This window comes from Ovis aries, chromosome 3 (genome assembly GCF_016772045.2).
Source record: "Ovis aries strain OAR_USU_Benz2616 breed Rambouillet chromosome 3, ARS-UI_Ramb_v3.0, whole genome shotgun sequence".
NCBI classification, from domain to species: domain Eukaryota; kingdom Metazoa; phylum Chordata; class Mammalia; order Artiodactyla; family Bovidae; genus Ovis; species Ovis aries.
In genome coordinates, this window is record NC_056056.1 from 150,075,655 (window position 1) to 150,103,150 (window position 27,496).

The 27,496-nt window shown below is 41.5% G+C and overlaps 1 protein-coding gene across 7 annotated transcripts in view; it reads left to right on the forward strand.

Moving 5' to 3' along the window:
- The window catches only part of BEST3 (bestrophin 3), a 58,348-nt gene that overhangs the window by 19,351 nt on the left and 11,501 nt on the right, over positions 1–27,496 (forward strand). For 4 of the 7 annotated variants that reach the window (XM_004006467.6, XM_012174578.5, XM_060412794.1 and 1 more), the window contains 5 exons: positions 78–232; positions 1,760–1,837; positions 1,947–2,099; positions 5,738–5,818; positions 7,498–7,649. In XM_004006467.6, the coding sequence (XP_004006516.6) occupies positions 78–232; positions 1,760–1,837; positions 1,947–2,099; positions 5,738–5,818; positions 7,498–7,649 (619 nt within the window). The remainder of the gene's footprint in view (positions 1–77; positions 233–1,759; positions 1,838–1,946; positions 2,100–5,737; positions 5,819–7,497; positions 7,650–27,496) is intronic. The other 3 variants (XM_012174573.5, XM_060412796.1, XM_060412797.1) reach the window with 1 other exon arrangement.

The following is a 27,496-nucleotide window of genomic DNA, read 5'->3' on the forward strand; positions in this document are numbered from 1 at the left end:
ACACGACTGAGCAACTAAGACAAACATTAATGCTAAATCAAGTCTGTATAACCTCTCTCTTTTTATTTTGTGTAAAGGTTTTATGACAGCAGAGGAAAGAAAATTATTCGACCACCTCAAATCTCCTCATCTGAAATACTGGGTTCCATTCATCTGGTTTGGAAATCTTGCAGCTAAAGCCCGGAAGGAAGGTAGAATCAGAGACAGTGTTGATCTTCAATCACTGATGACTGTAAGTACTTTGCAAACATCAGTTAAAAGATATGACTCAGACACCAGCAGGGACTTGGATGTAAAAGGCTGGATCTGGACGAGTCTGCTTTGTTCAATCCTGGTTCCAAAGGAACCAGAAAGTCTGGGCAAGGATTAGAACCCTCAAATGCAGGAGGAGAATATAACACAGTTGTAACTGAGGTTCATTGGAGGTGGTTGCTTAGAGGCTGTTTTAAGCAGAAGTAGGCTTTGTAATATGGACTTCCCAGTGACTCAGACGGTAAAGAATCCACCTGCAATGCAGGAGATTCAGGTTCAATCCCTGGGTCAGGATGATCCCCTGGAGTAAGGAAATGGAAACCACTCCAGTATTCCTACCTGAAGAATTCCATGGATGGAGGAACCTAGCGGGCTTCAGTCCATAGGGTCGAAAAGAACTGGACAGAACTGAGCGACTAACACACAGGCTTTGTAATAGGCTCTACAAGAAAATGTTCCTTGATTGATCAGCAATGTCTGCAAAGGGCTTAGAAGGTTCTGGCACCCAAGGGGCATATTTGCCATCCCTAACTCCAGGATCCTGGACCCAAATCCCCAGTCAGCTCCCCAAAATTGGAATATCCCAACGTCGATCTCCTGGAGGAGGAAATGGCAACCCATTCCAATATTTTTGCCTGGAGAATCCCATGGACAGAGGAGCCTGGTGTGCTACAGCCCACCAGTTCACTAAGAGACGGACATGACTGAAGTGACTTAGCAAAGTTAATCAGCTTTCCAGATGACCCAGGAAACAAAGCTGTGTTTTCATTAAATGAAATAATCCTGAATGCATTTGAGAAACAAATTTATAGATGGGCTAGATAGATTTGTGCCATGACAGTCTCCTGCCTTCACTAGGCTAAAAAGAGCGAATGATTTTAAAATAGCCCCCAAACTAGCATATACTCTTCCTCAGTCTTAAATAATAACTTGTGTTCAGTAGTGAAAAAAGAAATCAATGGATCTCAATCCTTTCTGCTTTAACAGAGATAGATTTTCTATCAATAGAAGTATTCTAAAGTGTTCATTTGTTGGGGGGAAAGGCATAGATGTATTCAGGCTTTTTTCCAAGATCTTCAGTAAGCATGTTTTCAAAAGAGAGGAAACAAAAAATAATCTGCTCTCCACATAATTTAGAAATGATTTGTCTGAAATATTAACTATAGCATTTCCACTACCCCTTTGGGCCTATATATATATAGTGGGAAATTATGAATTCAATAGAGTAGGGGATATTTCTATACCATCCTGATTTATCTTAATATATTTTTTAAACTGTACAACTGTACTTATCCCTTTTGCACATCATTGAATGATGTCAAAGCTTATAATTTTCAGAATTTTCCTTTTGGAGTGGACTTCAGAGCCAATTTCTAGTCTTTTGAAGTCACGATCATTATTTTATAGGTGTATTTCTAAAAGCCACAGCCATATTCTGAACCCCAGTAAATGTTATTTACCATACCCATCATCTTAGTAAATCGTATTTTATCTATTTCTGGCTTAGGAAATGAACCGATTTCGCTCCTGGTGCAGCCTCTTATTTGGTTACGACTGGGTTGGGATTCCGCTGGTTTACACCCAGGTATCAGATCCTTGACGCGTGATTTTTCCTTTCCGTCGCCCACTTTGGCATGCTGGCTCTCTCGGGTCAGCCAGGGCTGTGCTCTCAGTAGGGTTTCTCTCTGTTTCAGGTGGTCACGCTGGCCGTCTACACCTTCTTCTTTGCCTGCCTGATCGGACGCCAGTTTTTGGATCCCACCAAAGGCTATGCGGGGCATGACTTAGATCTTTACATTCCAATCTTCACTCTCCTACAATTCTTCTTCTATGCAGGATGGCTCAAGGTAGCCAACAGTCTCCATGCCTGAGACCCTCTCTACAATCTAGGTCCTGTTCCAAACTCTGCACACTGATCCCTTACTGAATCACTCATTCATGAGTGACTCCAAGGTAGATTTAACATTTAATAGCTGAGATGTTACTATTTTTCAACTGGGAGTTCAAGCGGCAGGGACGTGGTGAGTCCTGCGCTGCAGAGATCTGAAGCAGCTCATTTATGCAAAGACGCTGCTCTTTTATGGCCATTGATTGTGCTAAGTCTTTGTGTGCTCTCACTAGGATTACAATAGTGTAATTAAGGTATTAAGTATACCTGCATTGGTATTTTATACCGCAACAAGCGACTAGGCAGAGTAAAAGAAAGTAAATAAGAAGTCTTGTATCTCAGACTTAAGCATGATTATTATATTTTTATCTTGCTTCTGGGCTTCCCAGGTGGCTCAGTGATAAAGAATCTACCTGCAATGCGGGAGATGTGGATTCAATCTCTGGGTCAGGAAGATCCCCTGGAGAAGGGAATTGGCACCCCACTCCAGTATTCTTGCCTGGAAAATCCCATGGACAGAGGAGCCTGGCAGGGTACAGTTCATGGCTTGAAAAGAATCAGACACGATTATCTTGGCTCTGCTCAACTCTAAATAGTTAGCTTCTATTCCCTGAAATCCCACTAGCTGCCCCACGACACTAAATGCATTCCATTTTCAAAACCAGAACTGAGATTCGAAGGAATTCATTGGAATCAAAACCAGAAACACCAGGATTAATGACAACATGTGGTTTGCCAGGAAATTAAAAGCAGGTCAGAGCAATGAAAAGAACTAGTCCAGTCATCAGCATTAAATTTTATTTGTTCCCACCACCATCTCCCTTCATCCCAATGTATGTAACGATATCAGAAACCTAATTCTTCCCTCTCTTTAGTGCGTGACAGAAAAAGGTCAAAGATGATGCCTTCTTTAAGGTAACTGAAATCTAAGGACAGTTTGAAGATAACTTTAATAAAGTAGAATTTCAAATGTCTGACCTTCCAAACAACCACATGTCAACATGCACATCCGGGTCTTCCATGTTGTTGCAGCCTTTTCCCTGCAGATGCCTTTACTTTCATTGGTTTGAATCTTAACTAGGAAAAAAATAAATATGTTGGCATTTCAAGTTACCCTCTAAAGAGTAAAGGCATTTCCTTTACAAATGGCAAAAACATTTTTAACCAGATGACAGTGAGTGGATTATTTTTACCCATTTAAGACGAAGAGCTAAAGAGACTAACAGCTCTCATTTCTCATTAGAGAAAAACTACACCCTACCTTTATAAACAGAAATTGCCACAATTGGCCCAAACACTCGATCCTCAATCATTCTGGTCTTCTATTGTCCTTTTGCCTGAGTTGTGCTGAGCTTTATTCTTCACTTTGTGCCCATGTGAAGTGTTCAGCCAGGCTGGAAGGAACAGTCAGCAGTTCCTGCCTTCTGAAGTGCTCTCTAATATATTAACCTTCTTGGGACTTCCGTGGTGGTTCAGTGGTTAAGACTCCTGCTTACACTGCAAGGGACATGGGTTCGATCCCTGGTCAGGGAACTAAGATCCTGCATGCTGTGCAGAGTGGCCCACCAAAAAATAAAATATTAACATTCTTTTCCTTTATAAAATATTTTTGAAGGCAAAATATGAAAAGAAAATCTTAGCTCCATTGAGAGGTGACTCTAAGAGAAGGGAGTTTTCCCATCCAGTGGATTGTGGCTCAATTTCTAAACAGCTGTTTTGTCTTGACCATTCTAATATTTCTAAATATTGAAGTGTAGAAAGCCCAACTTAACCTTATGCACAGTCTATTACTCAGTTATTTGCTAGAAACGGAGCCTCAAAGTGAGTAAAGGCTATCTTTGTGACAGTCAGTTAAAAATCATGGCTATCATTTTGATAGTTAAATGTAGACTGTAATACTATATGCAGGACTGATGTCAGAAAAGTGAAATTCTGGATGTAACAAAAGTATTTTCAGGATCCATCCAGCAGCCCATTTTATTTAAAGAAAACCCCAGGCAAAAATAGGCTTCCCAGGTTGGAATCCCTGGGTTGGGAAGATTCCCCTGGAGAAGGGCATGGCAACCTACTCCAGTATTCGTGCCTAGAAAATTCCATGGGCAGAGGAACCTGGAGGGCTAAAGTCCATAGGGTCACAAAGTGTCAGACATAACTGAAGCAACTTACCACGCATGCTCGCACCAGGCAAGAAAGGATGGACAACCCCTTGGAACTTGCATTGACGGACTCTTCATGGATATTGCTGTGCAGCTGACTGATCCAGGCACCAGCCCTGCCAGGGCCGCCCCTTAGAACAGAGGGATATCCTTCCCTATCAGTGGTTCTCAACAATGGCCACACATTAAAATTTCTTGGGAGCTCTACTCATTACTGATGCCTGGTTCGGCTTCACACCCATTAAATCAGAATCTCTGGGGGAGGGACCTAGCCATCAATTTTCTTTAAAAGCTTTTCAGATAATTTTGATGTCCACTCAATGTTGAGAACAGATCTAAGTGATTAGACTTAAATCCTAAAAAATATATAGATAGATCTTTTTTACCAAGAAGTCTCAGCATCTAGGAACTCAACTAATCAATGGTGCTTTTATTTTCTACACTTGTAAGTTTTTCACATTTAAGCCCAATGTAAAATCACACACATGCGCACACGCGCACGCGCACACACACACACACACACACACACACATCCAAATAATTTAAAAATCAAAGGGAATGAACCAAAAAGAAAAATGGGTGAATCTCATTTGGCACATGAATCTCTCATCAAGAAGGCTATTCAGGGGCTTCCCTGGCAGTCCAGTGGTTTAGACTCTGCCTTTCCACTGCAGAGTGTGGAATGGGTTTGATCCCTGGTCGGGAACTAGGATCCCACAGCATGCAGTACGGTCAAAAAAAAGTCATTTTTACAAGAAGGCTGTTCAATTCAGGAGCATGGTAAGAACATCTAATACTGACCAACTATTAGAAGATATTTGATAAAAACCTATGTGACTTCTAAGTAACTTGCAGTAAATCCTTTAAGTTAAAACTAAGTAAGAAAAAGTCCAGCTTTATGACTTACTAGCGCTGACTCATTCGCTTAGTAGTTATGTCCAGTTACTGTGAAATCTCCTTGTAATATTTTCTTTGTGATTTAAGTCTTTCTTTGCTCTATAACCTTGCCCACAGTTACGTTTTCTCTCATCACCTGGGCTTTTGTAAATTCTTTCAGAGCACAGGCTCTGCACCCCTTGAAGTGCCTAGCATATTGTCAGAACTCCTTCGATATTTGCTGGCTGATTTGTACTTGAGAATCAGTCTTTTGGTTCCTAAACAGCCCATGGCTTCTGCTGGATGGGACCTGCATTGTCACCAGCTGAATAGACAGAGACTTTGAAGAGCAGTCCCATGCAGGTGCACGATTGATGGTCTGAGAGTTCAGTCTTGCTGACTGATAAATACCTGTGTATTTATCAACCCACTCCCACTCTGCTCTAGGCTTCCTACTGTGAAAGGTGACAAAAGAAATCAGAGAGTGAAACAGGAATCCTCTCCAACCTCCACTCTTAGTCTTCACAAGCATCATGGCGGACTCATTCTATGTTCTCAATTGCAGGTAGCTGAGCAGCTTATCAATCCTTTTGGAGAAGATGACGATGATTTTGAAACTAACTGGTGCATTGACAGAAATCTGCAGGTTAGAGAAGCTTTTCTGTCCTTTACAAACATTAATCATCTAAACAGATTCTGAACACAGGCCTCTGAAGTTGAGAGCTTTAGCCACAAACGAAGTGGTTTTTGCTGTTCAATATGTTGCTTGCAGGTTCTTTTGGAACCTTACAAACCTCACTGGGTCTCAGTTCCAGTGAAATTCCATCCCTTTTCAATAGAACTTCAATCCAGTTTTCTTTGTAAGTTTCTTTATTAGCCTCTTTACATAGCCTCTTCCATCTCAGTACAGACCGATATTTTAAGACATTTTTAATCCGTTTCCAGTTGCCACCTAAAAAGATTAACAGTGACATAAAGTGGCAGCCATAATACAACGTGAGTTCCAAAATGCAAGTCATATAGATCCCTACAGTCAGATGTCCAGCAGCTGGACACTGAGAATGTGGGGCCAGGCCAGCCTGTGACTCAAAATCTCCCTTAATGGCACCAGATGGACCCCAGGGCTTTTACGCTGACGCGTTATTCCAGAGAAGTTATTCATGAAGAGGTAGCATGAGAGAATTTTTATTTGAGGCAAGATTCTCCTCCAACCATTCTCTTTCCTGAAAACCTAACTAAGAAAAGGCCTTCAGCTTGTCCATTTGTTTCAAGTCCTTACTCAGCTCTTAAACAGTACTGAACATTTTACTGTTGGTTCATAAGCTAGCCCCCGTACACGGAGGGAAAGGGGAGACCAAAGGAAAAGGCAGACCTAGCTAGGCTGGCGTGAGACAGTTTTAACAGGCTAGGGAACTCACTCAAGAGGCTTCTCTTGGGTAGATACAAGGTGAATAGACCACCATATCGACCTGCCAGAATCCTAAAATTTGATATAGAAGCCTTACTGGGGTTCAGGCATGTAGTCAGTCCAGATGGTCTCAACAACACATTGCTCTCTCAAGACTGTATCCTTGGAAACAGCCCCCACTATGGGGACAATGGGCGGAATGTATATTCCAAGGACAGGGGAGAGAATCTCATCCCATTACCCTGGTGCAGCTCACAGATCATGACCTCTGTATGACCCCCAACAATCACACTGTCAGCCTCTTAAGAAGGCATTGTAACACCTACACCACTCACTGTAAAAATTGGATACCCAGAAGTTTAATAATTTATTCAAACATCAATTAGTCAAAGTCAAGAGAAGACCATTATGACCGCAAGCAGTATAGACTTGTTGATATATTTTACTAAACAAACAAACAAAAATTCATGGCAAATAAGAAGTGATTTCAAGTATAAATGTACTTATGGAATCAGTGAAATGGTATATTGAAATCTTCAGCTTCCTATAATATCTGGGACTATGTGGTTGCTGTCAGGATACCCACTAGACAATTAGCTAATTTTGAGCAAAGAATAAAAAGGTGTCTCTCCTGCCGCCAGATAAGATGTGCTCCACTGTCGAGTATGTGGCTTAATGAATCTAGTCTGGGCAGCTTCATGGCCTCACTTATCCCCACTGCCAAGTGCTCTTGTGAACAACATGTACGACTCTCTGTAGAAGCTCTAGTTGTAGCAAATATAAACTGTGGACATTTATATACTCACTCGTTCACACTGTGTCCTATCCCATCCCAAACTTCATTCACCCACTGGAACTTACTCTTTCTTAACGCAATTCACATCAGAATGATTCTAACACTATACTGATGATTTTAGGTCTCTCTTTTGGCTGTGGATGAAATGCACATGAGCTTACCCAAGATGAAGAAGGATATTTACTGGGATGATTCTGCTGCTCGTCCACCATACACACTGGCAGCTGCTGACTACTGCATACCCTCATTTCTGGGGTCAACCGTCCAAATGGGGTAAGTGCATTTCTAAAACTCACCAACATTTAGAAAATAAGTAAGTCATCCCTCTGATCTTTTTATACTGTGGTCCTGAAGTTACTTTCATAAGAACTCTCAATTATTAATATCCCATAATGGTAGACTTTTCAAATTTTCAGACATAATTAATATGTCCAAGAGTGTGAGAAATTAAAATGACTGTAGTTTCTGGTTTAAATATGGAGTATGTGTGTGTGTATTTGGGGGTAATTTGCATTTCACCTTGCTTTTATACCGCAGCAAATTTTTCTAATAGTTGTGAAACTATCTTTTTTTTTCTTCTCCTTGAAACTGTTTTTTTTCCTTTTCCTTCCAACTTGGGGTAGTTATTTAATTACACTGTTGCTGCTGCTGCTAAGTCGCTTCAGTCCTGTCGGACTCTGTGTGACCCCAGAAACGGCAGCCCACCAGGCTCCCCTATCCCTGGGATTCTCCAGGCAAAAACACTGGAGTGGGTTGCCATTTCCTTCTCCAGTGCATGAAAATGAAAACTATATTGTTATTTATTATTTAATTATGACCATCATAATGAAATGCATTTTTAAAAGTATATATCGAGCATTTACCATGTGTAGGCACTGTGCTGGACTATTTTGAGACAAGTAAGCCTTAAGGTAAATTTTATCAAAAAAGTTTCCTCCAAGATTATGCTTTGATCAAACTGACATGTTTAGTGTGCATGCCAGTCTCTGTTCAGTGGTTTGAACATAACAATCTGTCCATACGTACTGTGAGCTTTAAATAAATGGGCTGAGGCCTTCAGTAAATCATGCGTAGTTCTTGAATAATGTTATTAAATCTGATCATGTATTTGATTTTGCAGAAATGTGTGAATGTGGAGGAAGTTTAAGTATATTTGCTGAAGGCAGATGCCATGGTTTCCAAGTAACTTAAAAAGAAGAGTGTGGACAAATTTAGAAAAGTAAAAAAGAACCCCTCCAAAAATTATAGAAAAAGGAAAAACTTTTACAGAATTTTTCTTATAATTTTTGGCAAAACTGTAGTTCATTTTTCTCTGAGGCCAGCTCTAGGCAGATTTATGAAGTGAGATCATGTCTAAAGTTGCCACCTGTGACCCTCTTTCTCTCCCTCTCACACTGTTCAGCCCTTCTCTTTCGCTACTGTTAAAAAGCAAAATTCAACTGGGTGAGTTTTTTTGAAATCCCTCCTTAAGGTTTTTTTAAATGTATTTATTTTTAACTGGAGGAAAGTTGCTTTACAACATTGTGTTGGTGTCTGTCACACACCAACATGAATCAGCCATGGGTGTGCATATGTCCACTCCCTCTTGAACTTCCCTCTACTCCCCACCCCACCCACCCCTCTAGGTTGCCGCAGAGTACTACACTGAGCTCTCTGTGTTTTACAGCAATTTCCCATTAGTGATCTATCTTACGTATGATAATGTAGATGTTTCCATGCTACTCTCTCAATTCATCCCATCCTCTGTGTCCACAAGTCTGTTTTCTATGTTTGCATTCAACTGAGTAAATTTTAAAGGTCTTATTGCTTCATTCACTGATTCTTGAATTGGGCAGCATCCAATCTAGCAAAGACAAAGGAGCTCCACAGAACTATACAAATGAAAGCCTTTCATAGGTAGAAGGGAGCAGGAATAAGGAAGTTACACATGGCAAAAAACTGGGCTGTTTGTTGCAAGGTCACTTTCCTCCAGGAGATGGCAAGGGTCTAACAGGCAGAATACCTAACCAGTGCCGATGAGGCAATTCCTGATTGACTGGCTTAAGATTCCATTTCTGGGAAAACCAAAACTGTAATTAAGTCTTGGTTTCGTGACATGGTGCTTAGCATAAGTGACTCCATTTGGGGCCTATTATCTTGTTTTTAATGCTAATATGAGAATATTTAGCTTCAATCCAGTCCATATAATGCTTTACTCTTAGCTGAACGTCTCCTGCCTGCTGCCTGCTGCTGCTGCTGCTAATTCACTTCAGTCATGTCCAACTCTCTGCAACCCCATGGACTGTAACCTGCCAGGGTCCTCTGTCCATAGGATTCTCCAGGCAAGAATACTGTTGTGGGTTGCCATGCCCTCCTCCAGGGGATCTTCCTGACCCAGGGATCAAACCCATGTCTCCTGCATCTCCAGCTTTGCAAGTGGAGTCTTTATCTCTGAGCCACCAGGGAAGCCCTGAATGTCTCCTAGGGCTCCTAGAACCTCTGAGGCTGAAATCTCTTGAAGACTCAAAGAAAAACATGACTGAAAGTATAATTTCAGGCGTTGTGGCAAATAATGAACAACGTAGGAGACAGGAAACTCGCCTTGCTGCTCTCCAAGCATAGCTTGGTAAAGGTGGCTACTCCAGGCTGGCCTTGTTTCTGCTTCTAGATGCCTGCTAAGCCTGGGCCCTCCTGTCCAGGGCCTCCTCCTGGCCAAGGTACTCATCCCGACCCCAGCAGATTGCTTAGTCTCTGTAAATAGTAATTCCCTTCTGTCTGCACGTCTCAGTCTTTTGTAATATATTCTGCAGGGGTAGTTTCACAGATATCTGGCAACCCTCTCAGTTTTGGAAATTAATAGATGTTTTTCTGTCAGTTTGTTTTTAGATCACTCTATAAGCTTTAACCTTCCCCTCCTCTCCCGTCATTGATTAATGCAAAGTATTTGAAGATCTGACTTGTAAAAGAAAGGAGACCAGCACCATTGATGGGGCTGGGGAGTCATGAAGACTCTGTTAGGACTGCAAGGGCCACTTGCGTCCATTCCCGGGTGGCTCAGCGGTAAAGAATCTGCCTACCAGTGCAGGAGACACAGGTGATGTGGGTTCAATCCTGGGTTGATCCCTGGGTCAGGAAGACCCCCTGGAGAAGGAAATGGCAACCCACTCCAATATTCTTGCCTGGAGAATCCCATGGACAGAGGAGCCTAGTGGGCTACAGTCCATGGGGTCACAAAGGGTCAGACACAATTGAGTATGCACGCATAAAATGAAGATTTTCCTTTCGGTCTCAAGATTTAATCTTGATCTACATAGTCATCCTAATCATCATAATTTCACACTCCTATGCAATTTGTCCATATTCTTTAGAAAATATTAAATTATGTATTTTGGAAATTCCCTGGAGATCCAGTGGTTAGGACTCCATGATTTCACTGTCATGGGCCCAGGTTCACTCCATGGCCAGGGAACTAAGATCCCACAGGCTGTGTGGCGCAGCCAAAAAAATATTAATAATAAAACAAAAATATGTATTCCTCCTATTTCTAAATATAGAAACATAGTTAGGAATTTATAAGACCTTGGAGAAAATACATAATCCAAATGATTATTGGGAAGATTAAACAAGATGGTAAGCATAAAAACACTCTATAAATAACTGAAGAGCATTATGATTGTCAACTAGTACAGATCTCTTATTTGTGGGTATCAAACTTTGGCACAGAAAGATTGAACAAGTCTAAGCTATTTTTCATATTTAACTAAGCCTGGAAATCTGTTACAGAAAATAAAATGCTTGAAAGCAAACCAGAAGGTAAGAATGAAGCAAACAGTTACCAGTTGTCAGAGAGATCCTGTGGTTAGGTTGGCATATTCACTACTAAATAAGATGACCTACTTACTACTAGTTACAATGGCCTATTTCAGTTCACTTCAGTTCAGTCGCTCAGTCGTGTCTGACTCTTTGCAACCCCATGACCTTTAGCATGCCAGGTCTCCCTGTCCATAACCAACTCCTGGAGACCACCCAAACTCATGTCCATTGAGTTGGTGATGCCATCCAGCCATCTCATCCTCTGTCATCCCCTTCTCCTCCTGCCCTCAATCTTTCTCAGCATCAGGGTCTTTTCAAATGAGTCAGCTTTTCACATCAGGTTGCCAAAGTATTGGAGTTTCAGCTTCAACATCAGTCCTTCCAATGAACACCGAGGACTAATCTCCTTTAGGATGTACTGGTTGGATCTCCTTGCAGTCCAAGGGACTCTCAAGAGTCTTCTCCAACACCACAGTTCAAAAGCATCAATTCTTCGGCTCTCAGCTTTCTTTATAGTCCAGCTCTCACATCCATACATGACCACTGGAAAAACCATAGCTTTGACTAGATGGACCTTTGTTGGCAAACTAATGTCTCTGCTTTTGAATATGCTGTCTAGGTTGGTCATAACTTTCCCTCCAAGGAGTAAGCGTCTTTTAATTTCATGGCTGCAATCACCATCTGCAGTGATTTTGGAGCCCCCCAAAAATAAATTCAGCCACTATTTCCACTGTTTCCCCATCTACTTGCCATAAAGTCATGGAACCTGGTACCATGATCTTAGTTTTCTGAATGTTGAGCTTTAAGCCAACTTTTTCATTGAAAAAGTTTCACTGAAACTCTTTCACTTTCATCAAGAGGCTCTTTAGTTCTTCCTCACTTTCTGCCATAAGGGTGGTGTCATCTGCATATCTGAGGTTATTGATATTTCTACCGGCAATCTTGATTCCAGCTTGTGCTTCCTCCAGCCCCACGTTTCTCATGATGTACTCTGCATAGAAGTTAAATAATCAGGGTGACCATATACAACTTTGACGTACTCTTTTCCTGATTTGGAAGCAGTCTACTGTTCCATGTCCAGTTCTAACTGTTGCTTCCTGACCTGCATACAGGTTTCTCAAGAGGCAGGTCAAGTGGTCTGGTATTCCCATCTCTTGAAGAATTTTCCACAGTTGATTGTGATCCACACAGTCAAAGGCTTTGGCATAGTCAATAAAGCAGAAATAGATGTTTTTCTGCAACTCTCTTGCTTTTTTGATGATCCAGTGAATGTTGGCAATTTGATCTCTGGTTCCTCTGCCTTTTCTAAAAGCAGCTTGAACATCAGGAAGTTCACGGTTGAAACCTGGCTTAGAGAATTTTGAGCATTACTTTACTAGCGTGTGAGATGAGTGCAATTGTGTGGTAGTTTGAACATTCTTTGGCATTGCCCTTCTTTGGGATTGGAATGAAAACTGACCTTTTCCAGTCTTGTGGCCACTGCTGAGTTTTCCAAATTTGCTGGCGTACTGAGTGCAGCACTTTCACAGTATTATCTTTCAGGATTTGAAATAACTCAACTGGGATTCCATCACCTCCACTAGCTTTGTTCATCGTGATGCTTTCTAAGGCCCACTTGACTTCACATTCCAGGATGTCTGGCTCTAGGTGAGTGATCATACCATCGTGATTTTTCTGGGTCATGAAGATCTTTTTTGTACAGTTCTTCTGTGTATTCTTGCCACATGTTCTTAATCTCTTCTGCTTCTGTTAGGTCCATACCATTTCTGTCCTTTATCGAGCCCATCTTTGCATGAAATGTTCCCTTGGTATCTCTAATTTTCTTGAAGAGATCTCTAGTCTTTCCCATTCTGTTGTTTTCCTCTACATGCATTGATCGCTGAGGAAGGCTTTCTTATCTCTCCTTGCTATTCTTTGGAACTCTGCATTCAAATGGGTATATCTTTCTTTTTTTCTTTTGCTTTTCATATCTCTTCTTTTCACAACAATTTATAAGGCCTCCTCAGACAGCCGTTTTGCTTGTTTGCATTTCTTTTTCTTGGGGATGGTCTTGATCCCTGTCTCCTATACAATGTCACAAACCTCTGTCCATAGTTCATCAGGCACTCTGTCTATCAGATCGAATCTGTTTACTATTAGTTATAATGGCCTATTTACTACTAGTTACTATCGCCTATTTACTCACAGGCACAGGCAAAAGCTAGGGTCTTTTACGGGAGGTTTTTGTGAGAAGTTTAACTGGACTCCACTAGAACTAACTGTTCAAGAAACAACTAGGCAAAGGTTACTTGGTCTTGACTTTCTGCACGAATGAGAAACCTAAAGGGGGCCTCACAGTCCAGGAAAGGTCACTGCAGGAATTCGGGCTTTTGGAAGTCAGCAAGAATGTCCTCTTCAATCCACTAGTGTCACTTTTTCCCATGAGTATGTCATTAGACAAGATGTTTCTGGTTGCCAATAATAGAAAACCAACTCAAGATAGCGTAAGCAAAAAGGGATTTCTTGGGTCACATCCAGACAGTGGCCTAGCTTTGGATGTGGCTGGGTCCAGAGGCTCACGTGTGTCACCAAGACCTGCATTGCCCTCTCTGTCTCTCAGTTCTACTTTTCTCTCCACTGGCTCAGCTTCCGGGCAAGCTCTCCCTTCCTGATGGCAGACAGACAAGACGGTAGCCAGCAGCTCCAGGTGTACAACCTATCTTCTCAACAAATGCTGTGGAAAAACCACATCTCTTTTCCAACTCTGAAAACTAGAGTACTGGATTCATTATGATTGGCCAGGGTTGGCGAACATGTCTGTTTCTGAACCGATAACTATCAACAAGAAAACACGATAATTTGATTAGCTAATGTCGTTTCATGCATCCGTCTTTGGACCAAGGGGTATGGTCAGCTCCAGCCAATAATATGGAGCAGGTGATGCTGGCAAGAGAGATGAAGGTGCTCTTACAGGAGAAGGGTGAATGGTCTGCTGGGCTGGCAAAGACAATAGGTGTCCTCTAAAATCTTAAAAGATAATTCTCTAAGTAAATCAACTAAACCATCTGAGTGAGGTTCAGGGAAAAGGCAGTAAAAGTAAGGATTACTGTAGCACAGGCGGTTGATGACGACTGAGCCAGTAAGTTTTTCTCACATTTGGATGAAGACTAGGTGTCGGCATGGTATGGATGCAAACATCTCAATGGGCATTTAAAATCCCTTCCTGAATAGTTTTTTAAATTTTCTTATTCTTTTTAAGATATATATTCCCAGCATATTTAATTCAGAAATCAGATTTCCCTCATCTTTTCTTATCAATGTTTCGGGTTTGTAAATCACAATTCCCATGATTCAGAAATTCCAAAATGGAGGCAATGTCTTTCCGTAACTGAATAACAATATTACTCTCCAAGGGCAACCTGAGAAATTACTCCGCTTCATGCATTTTTTCACATTTAGCACGCTACACATTTCCACATAAAAAGGAAACTCCTTGGAGATAATTTCTTTGTTCTCTATATTCAGGAACATGTTCAAAATATTGCTCTATTTTCTACACATTTTTCAAATATATGTTACTGAAATAAAGTAATTCCTCTTCTCATTTTTATCTCAAGTGCAAATTTAAATTATCAGTTTCCTTGTGTCTTCACATATGCAGCATACATGTTTATTTATTCAAATGAAATTTTCATTTAGAGCCTAGTATATGGTAGGTTCTATGCCAGATGCTGCTGCTGCTGCTGCTAAGTCTTCTCAGTCGTGTCCGACTCTGTGCAACCCCATAGACAGCAGCCCATCAGGCTCCCCCGTCCCTGGGATTCTCCAGGCAAGAACACTGGAGTGGGTTGCCATTTCCTTCTCCAATGCATGAAAGTAAAAAGTGAAAGTGAAGTCGCTCAGTTGTGTCCGACTCTTAGCGACCGCATGGACTGCAGCCTTCCAGGATCCTCCATCCAAGGATTTTCCAGGCAAGAGTACTAGAGTGGGGTGCCATTGCCTTCTCCAATGCCAAATGCTAGGAATAGGCAAAAACAAAAACAAATTTTAAAAAAACACGTCTTTCAAGCCCTCAGGCACAATGAGACTAGTTATAAAACTATGTGGTAAATGCGGTGATAGAGAAATGCTGAGAGTTTTGTGGGAATAAGTGAAGGTACACTTCATGGGGTCTGATAAATCAAAGCAAGCCCCTTTCAGTTGGGGAATGCAGTATGCATCCCATTTTTAAATTTTTATTCTTTAGACTGCGAGATGTGGCATGTGGGATCTTAATTCTCCATCCAGGAATCACACGTGCATCCCCTATATTGGAACACAGAGCTAACCACTGAATACCAGAGCAGTCCCTAATATGCATCTTTAAGAATGAATTTGGGCACTACTATATGGGCTTCCTTCATAGCTCAGATGGTGGAGAATCTGTCTGCAATGCAGGAGACCCGACTTCAGTCCCTGGGTGGGAAGATCCCCTGGAGAAGGGAAATGGTTACCCACTCCAGTATTCTTGCCTGGAGTATTCCATGGACAGAGGAGCCTGGCAGGCTACATGTAGTCCATGGGGCCACAAATAGTCAGACATGACTGAGTGACTAACACTTTCACTATATATAAAATAGATAACTATTAAGGACCTACGGCATAGCCCAGGGAACTCTACTCAATGCTCTGTAATAGCCTATATGGGAAAAGAATCTTAAAAAAAGAGTGGAGATATATAGATAGGTAGATATAGCTGATTCACTTTGCTGTACTCCTGAAACTAACACAACATTGCAAATCAACTACAGTCTAACTAAAAAAATGAAAATAAGATTTTTTAAAAAGGTGGTCCAGTGGTTAGGACTTGGTGCTTTCACTGCCAGGGCCCAGATTTGATCCTGGTTGGGAGACTAAGATCTTGCAAGCCACAAAGCGCAGTCAAAAAAAAAAAAAGAAAATCAGCCAAAAAAAAGAAAAAGAATGAATTTGCATATAGCACATAGACAGAAGTGGGGGGTGCAGCAGAGTACATTCTAGGCATGAGCAAAGACAGAAAGGAATGATAGTGTATTCAAAGAAACAAGCTTTTAAAATCTCAGCTTTATTGCAATGGAGTTGACATATAAAATTATACGATAAAGTGTACATTGTGGTGATTTGATATATGTATACATTGTGAAAGGATTCCCCCATCTCATTAATTAACAAATCCTTTACCTCACATATTTATCTCTTTTTTTTTTTTTTTTGGTAAGAATGTTATAAGTTCTACTGTCTTAGCAAACTGCAATTATGCAATACAGTGTTATCAACTATATTCACCATGTTTTAATTAGATTCTCAGACCTTATTCATCTTACAGCTGAAACTTTGTACCTTTTTACCTATTTTATCCCTAGCTCCCCCAACCTCCTAGCCCCTGGCAGTGATTTTTCTACTCTGTGTCTCTAATGTTGTTGCTGTTTAGTCACTGAGTTGTGTCTGACTCTTTGTGACCCCATGGGCTGTAGCCCACCAGGCTCCTCTGTCCATGGGATTTTCCAGGCAAGAATACTGGAGTGGGTTGTCATTTCCTTCTCCAGCGTATCTTCCCAACCCAGGGAATCTTCTGCTGCATTGGCAGGCGGATTCTTTACTTCTGAGCCACCAGCCAAACCTGTTTCTATTAGAATAACAATTTGATATGCAAAGCAGAAAAGCCAAGAAATAAATCTGGAGAGAGGTAAGGAAGGATCACAGAGGGTTTTAGAGTCTAAGTAAAGAGTTTCAGCCTTTTCCCAAAGCTATTAAATGACATGGTCGCATTTGTGTTTTAAACAAGTTGTCCTATCAACTGGCTGAAAGATGGATGCCTAGGAATAAGACTAGAGCCAGAGAGACCAGTGAGCAGACCATTGGTATAGTTTAGACAGGAAAGCATAAGGGCCGAAGTAGCACAGTGCTTCAAGGTATGTTGACAGTGGAGATGGCAAAAGGGACAGATTTGAGAGAGGAGAAGGAGTTTAAAATGATGGAGTGCTTGGTAGTGTACTAGGGATGATAGAGAGTAGTGAGAAAGAGCTGCTGAAAGGGAAAAATATGAGCCAGCCTCCTTGCACATGGGTTGCATTTAAGGCATCTGTGGGCAATTCACATGGAGATGTCCAATAGGCCGGGAGCACAGAGACGAAACTAAGCAGCAGGATGCCTGTAACTGTTATCACTACGTGGGTGTGTTAGAACCGAAAGAGTGGGGGCGAGCACCCAGGAACCATGCCAAGTGAGTAGGACAGAGTACAGAGGGTGGAACACTGCCACTTAAAGGGTGATCAGAATAAAGGGGTCCTTGAAAGAGAGTAGGAATCCTCACTACACACGCAGGAGAAGAGCCCCGAGAATGCCCTGTCCTAGAACCCAAGGCTGGAAGTTTCAACATGAAGCCTGAAAAACACCATAGGAGTTTGCATTTTAAAGCGACTGGAGACCTAAGTGAGAGTCTGAGGCAGAAGCTAAATTACAGCAGGTTGAGGGGTGATTGGGAGGCAAGGAGATCAAGATTGCCAATGTAACCTATTTTTCCAATAATTTTATAATAGAAAAACTCAAACATATACAGAAGTAGAAAACAAACCATAATAAATCTCAGGTAGCCATCACCCGCCTTCAGTTATCAAGTCATGGCCAACCTGGTTTCATACGTCTTCCCACTCATCTTTACCCACTGTGAGGCAAATATAACCACAATGCCACTTTCATGCCTTAAAAACAAAAGACCCAAAACTCAAAATAATTCCTTAACTCGTTAACTATACATGAACTCTTGTTTTGAGAAGTCTGGATTGTGGAGAGGAGATATACTAGACAGTATCCAATGAGACATAAAGTCAAGGACAATGTCACATTTTTATTTTTATTTTTTATTTATTTGTTTTCAATGTCACATTTTTAAGTTGTTTTATAACATTTTAGGATGGGAACACCTTAAGCATGTTTACAGGAAAAGGGGAATCTGCCCTTCCTATGCTACCACCCATCCTTGGAATTACTTCTACCATGTCTACAGAATTTCACTTCGCTGTTACGCCCTGTTCTTGTCTGGACAGACCCACCTAGACTGTCTATGGGATTTATTATAGCACTGTCCACTGTATGTGCACTGTATGATTTAGCATCCCTTTTATCAAAGCATCCATGGAAAAATTTATCTCAGCCATCCATGGGGAGAAAAAAAAAAGCTTTGCCTAGTATAGGTACCTCTTACACAATTTCTCTTACAGACTGTGGGTCTTATAATTGATGGTGGTCTTTTCATCTTGGCTACTGAAAAGTGAAAACCAAATCCATAGTCCACCTTTAGTCCGTCTGTGAGATTTTCTGGCATGGACCTCTAGGCTCACTGTCTGTTGGCCTCATCTTGTTAGTGTTCTTTATTCTTTGCTGTGGTTCAGTCATGAAGTTGTGTTTGACTCTTTTGTGATTCCATGGACTGTAGCCCTCCAGGCTCCTCTGTCCATGGGATTTTCCAGGCAAGAATACTGGAGTGGGTTGCCATTTCCTTTCCCAGAGGATCTTCCCAACCAAGGAATTAAACTGCGTCTTCTCCATTGGCAGGCAGATTTTTTTTACTACTGAGTAACCTGGCAAGCCCCTTCCTTATTCTAGCCCTGTCTTTAGATAGTATTGCATTGTATTATCTTTATAAGCCACCTTAAAGTCTTTATAACATGAAGTGAGATATAATAAAGAAACAAATGAATGTCTCTTTTTGCTCTGAAAAAGGACTGAAAAAGGACAGGTAGAGTGAAGGGAGAGGGGAGGGAAGACATGGGAGCCAGGGGAATTGACAGAGAAGGGCCTAGAGAAAACCTGGGGGGCAGCAGGGGCTGGGGCTGCTCACAAGGAGGGAGGCCTCAGAGCCTGAGTTGGAGGGAAGCACTGAGGATGGATGCTGCAAAGGGCAAGGGGAAGCGATACCTGTGTAGCCAGTGAGGCAGGAATGTGTTCTCACCACATCCAATCATTATCATGTCTTTTTTTAATGTTTATTTTTGTTTATTTATTTGGTTGCCCCAGTCTTGGTTGTGGCATGGGAACTCTTAGCTGTGGCATTTGGGATGTAGTTACCTAACCAGGGATCAAACTAGGCCCCCTGCATTGGGATCACAGAGTCTTAGCTTTGGGATAACCAGGAAGACCCTTCAGTTCAGTTCAGTTGCTCAGTCGTATCCGACTCTTTGCGACCCCATGAATCGCAGCACATCAGGCCTCTCTGTCCATAACCAGCTACTGGAGTTCACTCAGACTCACATCCATCGAGTCCGTGATGCCATCCAGCCATCTTATCTTCTGTCGTCCCCTTCTCCTCCTGCGCCCAATCCCTCCCAGCATCAGAGTCTTTTCCAATGAGTCAACTCTTTGCATGAGGTGGCCAAAGTACTGGAATTACAGCTTTAGCGTCATTCCTTCCAGAGAAATCCCAGGGCTGATCTCCTTCAGAATGGATTGGTTGGATCTCCTTGCAGTCCAAGGGACTCTCAAGAGTCTTCTCCAACACCACAGTTCAAAAGCATCAATTCTTCGGCACTCAGCCTTCTTCACAGTCCAACTCTCACATCCATACAAGACCGCAGGAAAAACCATAGCCTTGACTAGACGGGTCTTAGTCGGCAAAGTAATGTCTCTGCTTTTGAATATGCTATCTAGGTTGGTCATAACTTTTCTTCCAAGGAGTAAGCGTCTTTTAATTTCATGGCTGCAGTCACCATCTCCAGTGATTTTGGAGCCCCCCAAAATAAAGACTGACACTGTTTCCACTGTTTCCCCATCTATTTCCTATGAAGTGATGGGACCAGATGCCATGATCTTCGTTTTCTGAATGTTGAGTTTTAAGCCAGCTTTTTCACTCTCCTCTTTCACTTTCATCAAGAGGCTTTTTAGCTCCTCTTCACTTTCTGCCATAAGGATGGTGTCATCTGCATATCTGAGGTTATTGATATTTCTCCCGGCAATCTTGATTCCAGCTTGTGTTTCTTCCAGTCCAGCGTTTCTCATGATGTACTCTGCATAGAAGTTAAATAAGCAGGGTGACAATATACAGCCTTGACTTACTCCTTTTCCTATTTGGAACCAGTCTGTTGTTCCATGTCCAGTTCTAACTGTTCCTTCCTGACCTGCATAGAGGTTTCTCAAGAGGCAGGTCAGGTGGTCTGTATTCCCATCTCTTGAAGAATTTTACACAGTTGATTGTGATCCACACAGTCAAAGGCTTTGGTGTAGTCAATAAAGCAGAAATAGATGTTTTTCTGGAACTCTCTTGCTTTTTCCATGACCCAGCAGATGTTGGCAATTTGATCTCTGGTTCGTCTAACTTTTCTAAAACCAGCTTGAACATCACAAAGTTCACAGCTCACATATTGCTGAAGCCTGGCTTGGAGAATTTTGAGCATGACTTTACTAGCATGTGAGATGAGTGCAATTGTGGGATAGTTTGAACATTTTTTGGCATTGCCTTTCTTTGAGATTGGCATGAAAACTGAACTTTTCCAGTCCTGTGGCCACTGCTGAGTTTTCCAAATTTGCTGGCATATTGAGTGCAGCACTTTCACAGCATCATCTTTCAGGATTTGAAATAGCTCAACTGGAATTCCATCACCTCCACTAGCTTTGTTCATCGTGATGCTTGCTAAGGCCCACTTGACTTCACATTCCAGGATGTCTGGCTCTAGATGAGTGATCATACCATCATGATTATCAGGGTCATGAAGATCTTTTTTGTACAGTTCTTCTGTGTATTCTTGCCATCTCTTCTTAATATCTTCTGCTTCTGTCAGGTCCGTACCATATCTGTCCTTTATCGAGCCCATCTTTGCATGAAATGTTCCCTTGGTATCTCTAATTTTCTTGAAGAGATCTCTAGTCTTTCCCATTCTGTTCTTTCCCTCTATTTCTTTGCATTGATCGCTGAAGAAAGCTTTCTTATCTCTTCTTGCTATTCTTTGGAACTCTGCATTCAGATGCTTATATCTTTCTTTTTCTCCTTTGTTTTTCGCCTCTCTTCTTTTCACAGCTATTTGTAAGGCCTCCCCAGACAGCCATTTTGCTTGTTTGCATTTCTTTTCCATGAGGATGGTGTTGATCCCTGTCTCCTGTACAATGTCACAAACCTCAGTCCATAGTTCATCAGGCACTCTATCTATCAGATCTAGGCCCTTAAATCGATTTCTCACTTCCACTGTTTAATCATAAGGGATTTGATTTAGGTCATATCTGAATGGTCTATCAGTTTTCCCTACTTTCTTCAATTTAAGTCTGAATTTGGTAATTAGGAGTTCATGATCTGAGCCAGAGTCAGCTCCTGGTCTTGTTTTTGTTGACTGTGTAGAGCTTCTCCATCTTTGGCTGCAAAGAATATAATCAATCTGATTTCACTGTTGACCACCTGGTGATGTCCATGTGTAGAGTCTTCTCTTGTGTTGTTGGAAGAGGGCGTTTGCTATGACCAGTGCATTTTCTTGGCAAAACTCTATTAGTCTCTGCCCTGCTTCATTCCACATTTGAAGACCAAGTTTGCCTGTTACTCCAGGTGTTTCTTGACTTCCTACTTTTGCATTCCAGTCCCCTATAAGGAAAAGGACATCTTTTTTGGGTGTTAGTTCTGAAAGGTCTTGTAGGTCTTCACAGAACCATTCAACTTCAGCTTCTTCAGCATTACTGGTTGGGGCATAGACTTGGATTACTGTGATATTGAATGGTTTGCCTTGGAAACGAACAGAGATCATTCTGTCATTTTTGAGATCGCATCCAAGTACTGCATTTCGGACTCTTTTGTTGACCATGATGGCGACTCCATTTCTTCTGAGGGATTCCTGCCTGCAGTAGTAGACATAATGGTCATCTGAGTTAAATTCACCCATTCCAGTCCATTTTAGTTCGCTGATTCCTAGAATGTTGACGTTCACTCTTGCCATCTCTTGTTTGACCACTTCCAATTTGCTTTGATTCATGGACCTGACATTCCAGGTTCCTATGCAATATTGCTCTTTACAGCATCGGACCTTGCTTCTATCACCTGTCGCATCCACAGCTGGGTATTGTTTTTGCTTTGCCTCCATCCCTTCTTTATTTCTGGAGTTATTTCTCCACTGATCTCCAGTAGCGTGTTGGGCACCTAATGACCTGGGATGTTCCTCTTTCAGTATCCTATCATTTTGCCTTTTCATACTGTTCATGGGGTTCTCAAGGCAAGAATATTGAAGCGGTTTGCCATTCCCTTCTCCAGTGGACCACATTCTGTCAGACTTCTCCACCATGACCCACCCATCTTGGGTTGCCCCGTGGGCATGGCTTAGTTTCATTGAGTTAGACAAGGCTGCGGTCCTAGTGTGATTAGATTGACTAGTTTTCTGTGAGTATGGTTTCAGTGTGTCTGCCCTCTGATGCCCTCTTGCAACACCTACCATCTTACTTGGGTTGTCTTACCTTGGACGTGGGGTATCTCTTCACGGCTGCTCCAGTAAAGCACAGCTGCTGCTCCTTACCTTGGATGAAAGGTATTTTCTCACCACATCTTTATTCAAAGAAAGATGTAACTGACAAAGCTTATCCTTCTCTGTTGAATCTGATTTGAACATTTTTAAAGATGTGTTAAAGGCTTCTGTTTTAAAACAGCATTTTATAATTTCTAACACTAAAGCAATGCTGAAGTTCCATCTCCCAATCCTTGTGCTTAGCACCCAGAATAGAAAAGCTTTCACAGATATATTTGTTTGAGCATTTAATAAACCACATTATTTATTGCACAGCCTCTCATCTCCACTTAGTAAACCATTCTATGAAATAACTAAACAATGAAAAAGAATCTTTCCTATTTGAACTCCATTCCCATTACCATACCTAAGATGATTTCAATTGAAGCTCTTTGTTCTTTGTCATAATATAGAATGCTTTCTGATCTGCTATTTCGATTGAAGCATCGTTTCATTAGCTTAACCATGGAAACACTAGTAACCAAGATTAATAAGGCACCCACAAGCAACCAAAAGAAGAGTTGTCCATAAGATGCACATCAAGAAAACATACCCAAACCCTTAAATGAAAACATTATTAGATCTTCTTCAGGCAATCACAGACACTTAGCTCTTGATAAACCTCACCTAACCAAATCAACAAAGGTCCATCTAGTCAAGACTATGGTTTTCCAGTAGTCATGTATGGATGTGAGAGTTGGACTATAAAGAAAGCTGAGCATCAAAGAATTGATGCTTTTGAACTGTGGTGTTGGAGAAGACTCTTGAGAGTCCCTTGGACTGCAAGGAGATCCAACCACTCCATCCTAAAGGAGGTTAGTCCTCAGTATTCGCTGGAAGGACTGATGTTGAAGCTGAAACTCCAAAACTTTGGCCACCTGATGCTAAGAGCTGACTCACTGGAAAAGACCCTGATGCTGGGAAAGATTGAGGGCAGGAGGAGAAGGGGATGACAGAGGATGAGATGGTTGAATGGCATCACCGACTCAATGGACATGAATTCAGGTAAACTCCAGGAGTTGGTGATGGACAAGGAGGACTGACATGCTACGGTTCATGGAGTTGCAAAGAGCTGGACACAATTGAGCGACTGAACTGAACTGAACTGAACCAAATCAAACCTAAAATATTCAAACTCAAGTCAACTTTGCTGAAAATAAATTTCTCTTTTAAGCAAACGAAAAATAAGATTCAGGCCCAGGCCACCACAGCTAGCTTGAGGGAGAATGCTTGTCTTCACATTTCACCATCATGAGTTCACTCCAAAATTCTTATTATTTTTTAGATACTTGGATTTATCTGTTAGCACATACTTTTAAGGCTCTGAGGAATGGGATACATGGATATTAAAGACCTGAGTCTCATAACTCCCTTTAATCCTGTGTTGGAAATCAAAGCAGCCAAGAGTAAAGCAGCAAAGACCCCTTTAAGGCACTGGAAAAACCCTAACAAAATATTCATCAATAACAGCTAAAGGACTTGAAATTCTGGAGAAGAGAGGTTGCGCTGCTTACGAAGCGAATCACTCAAGTGTGTTGTGAGGGGCATCCACGAGGGGCTGTGCTCACAGTGTGCTGCTAATCTAAGAGCAGCTCTCAGTCTGGCAACCTTAAACCTGCTGACTGAACTCCTGTTCAAAAATCACCGCTGTATTGGGCTTTCTGCCATGATTCAAGTATGTCAAAACTTCCTCACATTGGTAGTGTTCTCAAGGAATAGGTCTGTGAAGTCAACTAAGTATCCACTTAACAAAGAGGTTGTTGTTCAGTCTCTAAGTCATGTCCAACTCTTTGCGACCCCATGGATTGCAGCACTCCAGGCTTCCCTGTCCTTCACTATCTCCTGGAGCTTGCTCAACCTCATGTCCATGGAGTTGGTGATGCCATTCAACCATCTCATTCTCTGTTGTCCCCTTCTCCTGCCCTCAGTCTTTCCCAGCATCAGGGTCTTTTCCAATGAGTCAGCTCTTCGCATCAGGTGGCCAAAGTATTGGAACTTCAGCTTCAGCATCAGTCCTTCCAATGAATAGTCAGAGGTGATTTCCTCTAGGATTGACTGGTTTGATATCCTTGGTGTCCAAGGGACTCTCAAGAGTCTTCTCCAGCACCACAGTTCGAAAGCATCAGTTCTTTGGTGCTCAGCCTTCTTTACGGTCCAAATCTCACATCCAGTAGACAACTATTGGAAAAACCACCGTCTTGACTATATGGACCTTTGTCAGCAAAGTGATGTCTCTGCTTTTTAATACGTTGTCTAACCCCAGTCTCTTATATCCCCTGCATTGGCAGGTGGGTTTTTTACCCCTAGCATCATCTGGGAAGCCCTAAGGAAGAGGGCTTCTTTCCACCTGGGAAGAAGACAGGTATTCAAATTTCCATTAGAGTTTCTTCTGGGTAGGAACTGAGGACTTTAAGATTTATTCAGTTCTGTTAAACTACAACCACATACCTGGAAATCATTCCAAAAGTTCTAAAAATATGTAGAAATAATACAATTACTTTTTGAAGTTATACATATATGTATTTAATGTGCACAAAGCATTTAAGATAGTACAGTACATTTGGAAGTATTGTTGGTAATATTAGTTCAAATTTTCAAAATATGTTTTCAGGCAAGCAGACTGTGTCAAAATGTGGTTAAATATACTTCTAGATGGATGTTTTATTCAGTAATTCCTTCTTAGCCAACTATATTCAAACATTTTAGCTTAACAAGAAAATATATAGTCTGATATATATATATACATATATATACATATATACTATTGCATGCGTGTGTCATAAACAACCAAAAGTATCTCAAAATCTGAATCACTAACTTCAACAAAAATGTATTCTTGGAACATTGATTTTCACTTAACGTACAAAAAAAGAAGGAGAGATGGAAATTCCCAAGGACGTGAATGTGCATTAAGTTTGTAATTGTAGAACTTGCTCAGGGATTTTTTCATATACCGACACAGGGTCACCGCTGATGCTTAGTTTTCACTGTCTGAGTGGTATGAGAGGTACAGGCAGCTTCATGTCCTTTTCTAACAAAACTCATAGGATACAACAGTATTGAAAGGTGGGGACTGTAACTTTGGGCCACAATTTCTTTTCGCAACAGCCAGTGTAGACTGGGTCAGCAGAACCAAAGTGATAACGTGAGACTGGATATACCTGTTATTTAACCAGATTTGCCATAATCCTTGGTCCAAACTAGCAGAGAGGCAACAGAAAGGCCTCTGGAGGATGGCCAGCTCTCTGGGCTCAGCAGCCTCCCATGATGCTTCACTGCTTAAATCTCTCTCTCATCAGGGAAGGAGCAGGCAGGCAGGTTGCGGGGTGACTACAACCTGTCAGCCTGCCTCTATCAACTTAGCATGAGCGTTTTTACTCATTTGATAAATCCCTGGTTAGCTTTGACAGTGATTCTGCAGTGCAGAAGGTTAAAAATAACAATGTGCACCTCTAATAGGTTTGAAGAGTACCTTTGCTTTGCCCATGAATAAACACTCCTGCATACGTGTCTCTACCTTGATAGATTTTCAGGCAAATTCCTGGCTCCCTCCAAGGCAGCTGCTTGACTTTGAGGACACTCACAATTTCGAAACAATAAATCTGACATGATACGTAGAGCCCATTGTATTAAATATTATTTTCCTAGATTTCTCATTTCAGCTCTTTTAAAATGACCTCTTATTATTTTAATTTAAATTGTCAAAATACCACTTCAAAAGTGGCCACAAAGAAAGAGAACCATCATCTTGTTTTATTGTTTGAAGTTCTGTATTTATCTGATCACACTAAAGAGAAGGGGTTTGTTTTGCAAAAGGCTTGCTTTGAAAAACTACGTTAAATCTTTCAAGTCTTGGGGGCTGTTTTAGTCTTTCCATGTTAGACACGCCCCAAGAAGTCTGGATGTCAGCTGCCATCTTCTGCAATCCTGTGCCCAGACTCTTCTTTAATTACTCAACATCCTCATCTCATCATTAAATGACTACAGCAGTCATCCCTTCCAACATGTTAATTGTTAGATGGCAGCTTGGAGGTGTAGTAACATTTTAAAGGACACTCTTAAAGGAGAGAAGGGAGTGACCTTCAGACAGACTGTATTATTTCTTCCAACCATATGTAGCAACAGGAAGTGACAAGCATTCTCCTGTACCCCTGAGCAACCCAAGCACCTTTTCAAGAGGCCTTAATTATATCAGAACCCTCAGATATTAGTTACTGGCCAGGGAGACTGTGGAGTTGGTGGTTTTGTAGGTATCCAAAAGATATTCTTTAAACCTTTATCACTTTATTTTTGATTTATTTAATTTTTTTTTCTTTTTCTTTTTGGCTGCACAAGGTCTTCGTTGCCATGCAGGCTTTCTCTAGTTGCAGCAAGTGGAGGCTACTCTTCATTGCAGTGAGCAGGCTTCTCACTGCAGTGGCTTCTCTTGTTGTGGTGGAGCACGGGGCTCTAGAGCATGGGCTTCAGTAGTTGTGGAGCACGGGCTTTAGGTGTTCTGCAGCCTGTGGATCTTCCTGGAGCAAGGACTGAACCTACCTCCTCTGCTTTGGCAGGCAGATTCTTAACCATTCTTAACCAGGGAAGTCCTCAATAGGTATTTTAAAAACTGTTTCTTTTTAACCTTTGAGATTAAATTAAGAATGCATCCCAATTCTGATGTGTAGATATGGTTTGTAGAAATAACGCGTGCTTTCCCTCCTTCCAGAACCAACTAGCCTGCTGAGCTTAATATAACCTCTTCTCTCTCCCCCATGTATATTCCTCCTCCCTTTCAAAAATAGCCCAATACCTGTCACAACCTTTCTCATTCTCACTTTTTCTACACTGATAATTTATATTGTGCCATAAATGGTTTATTTTTTG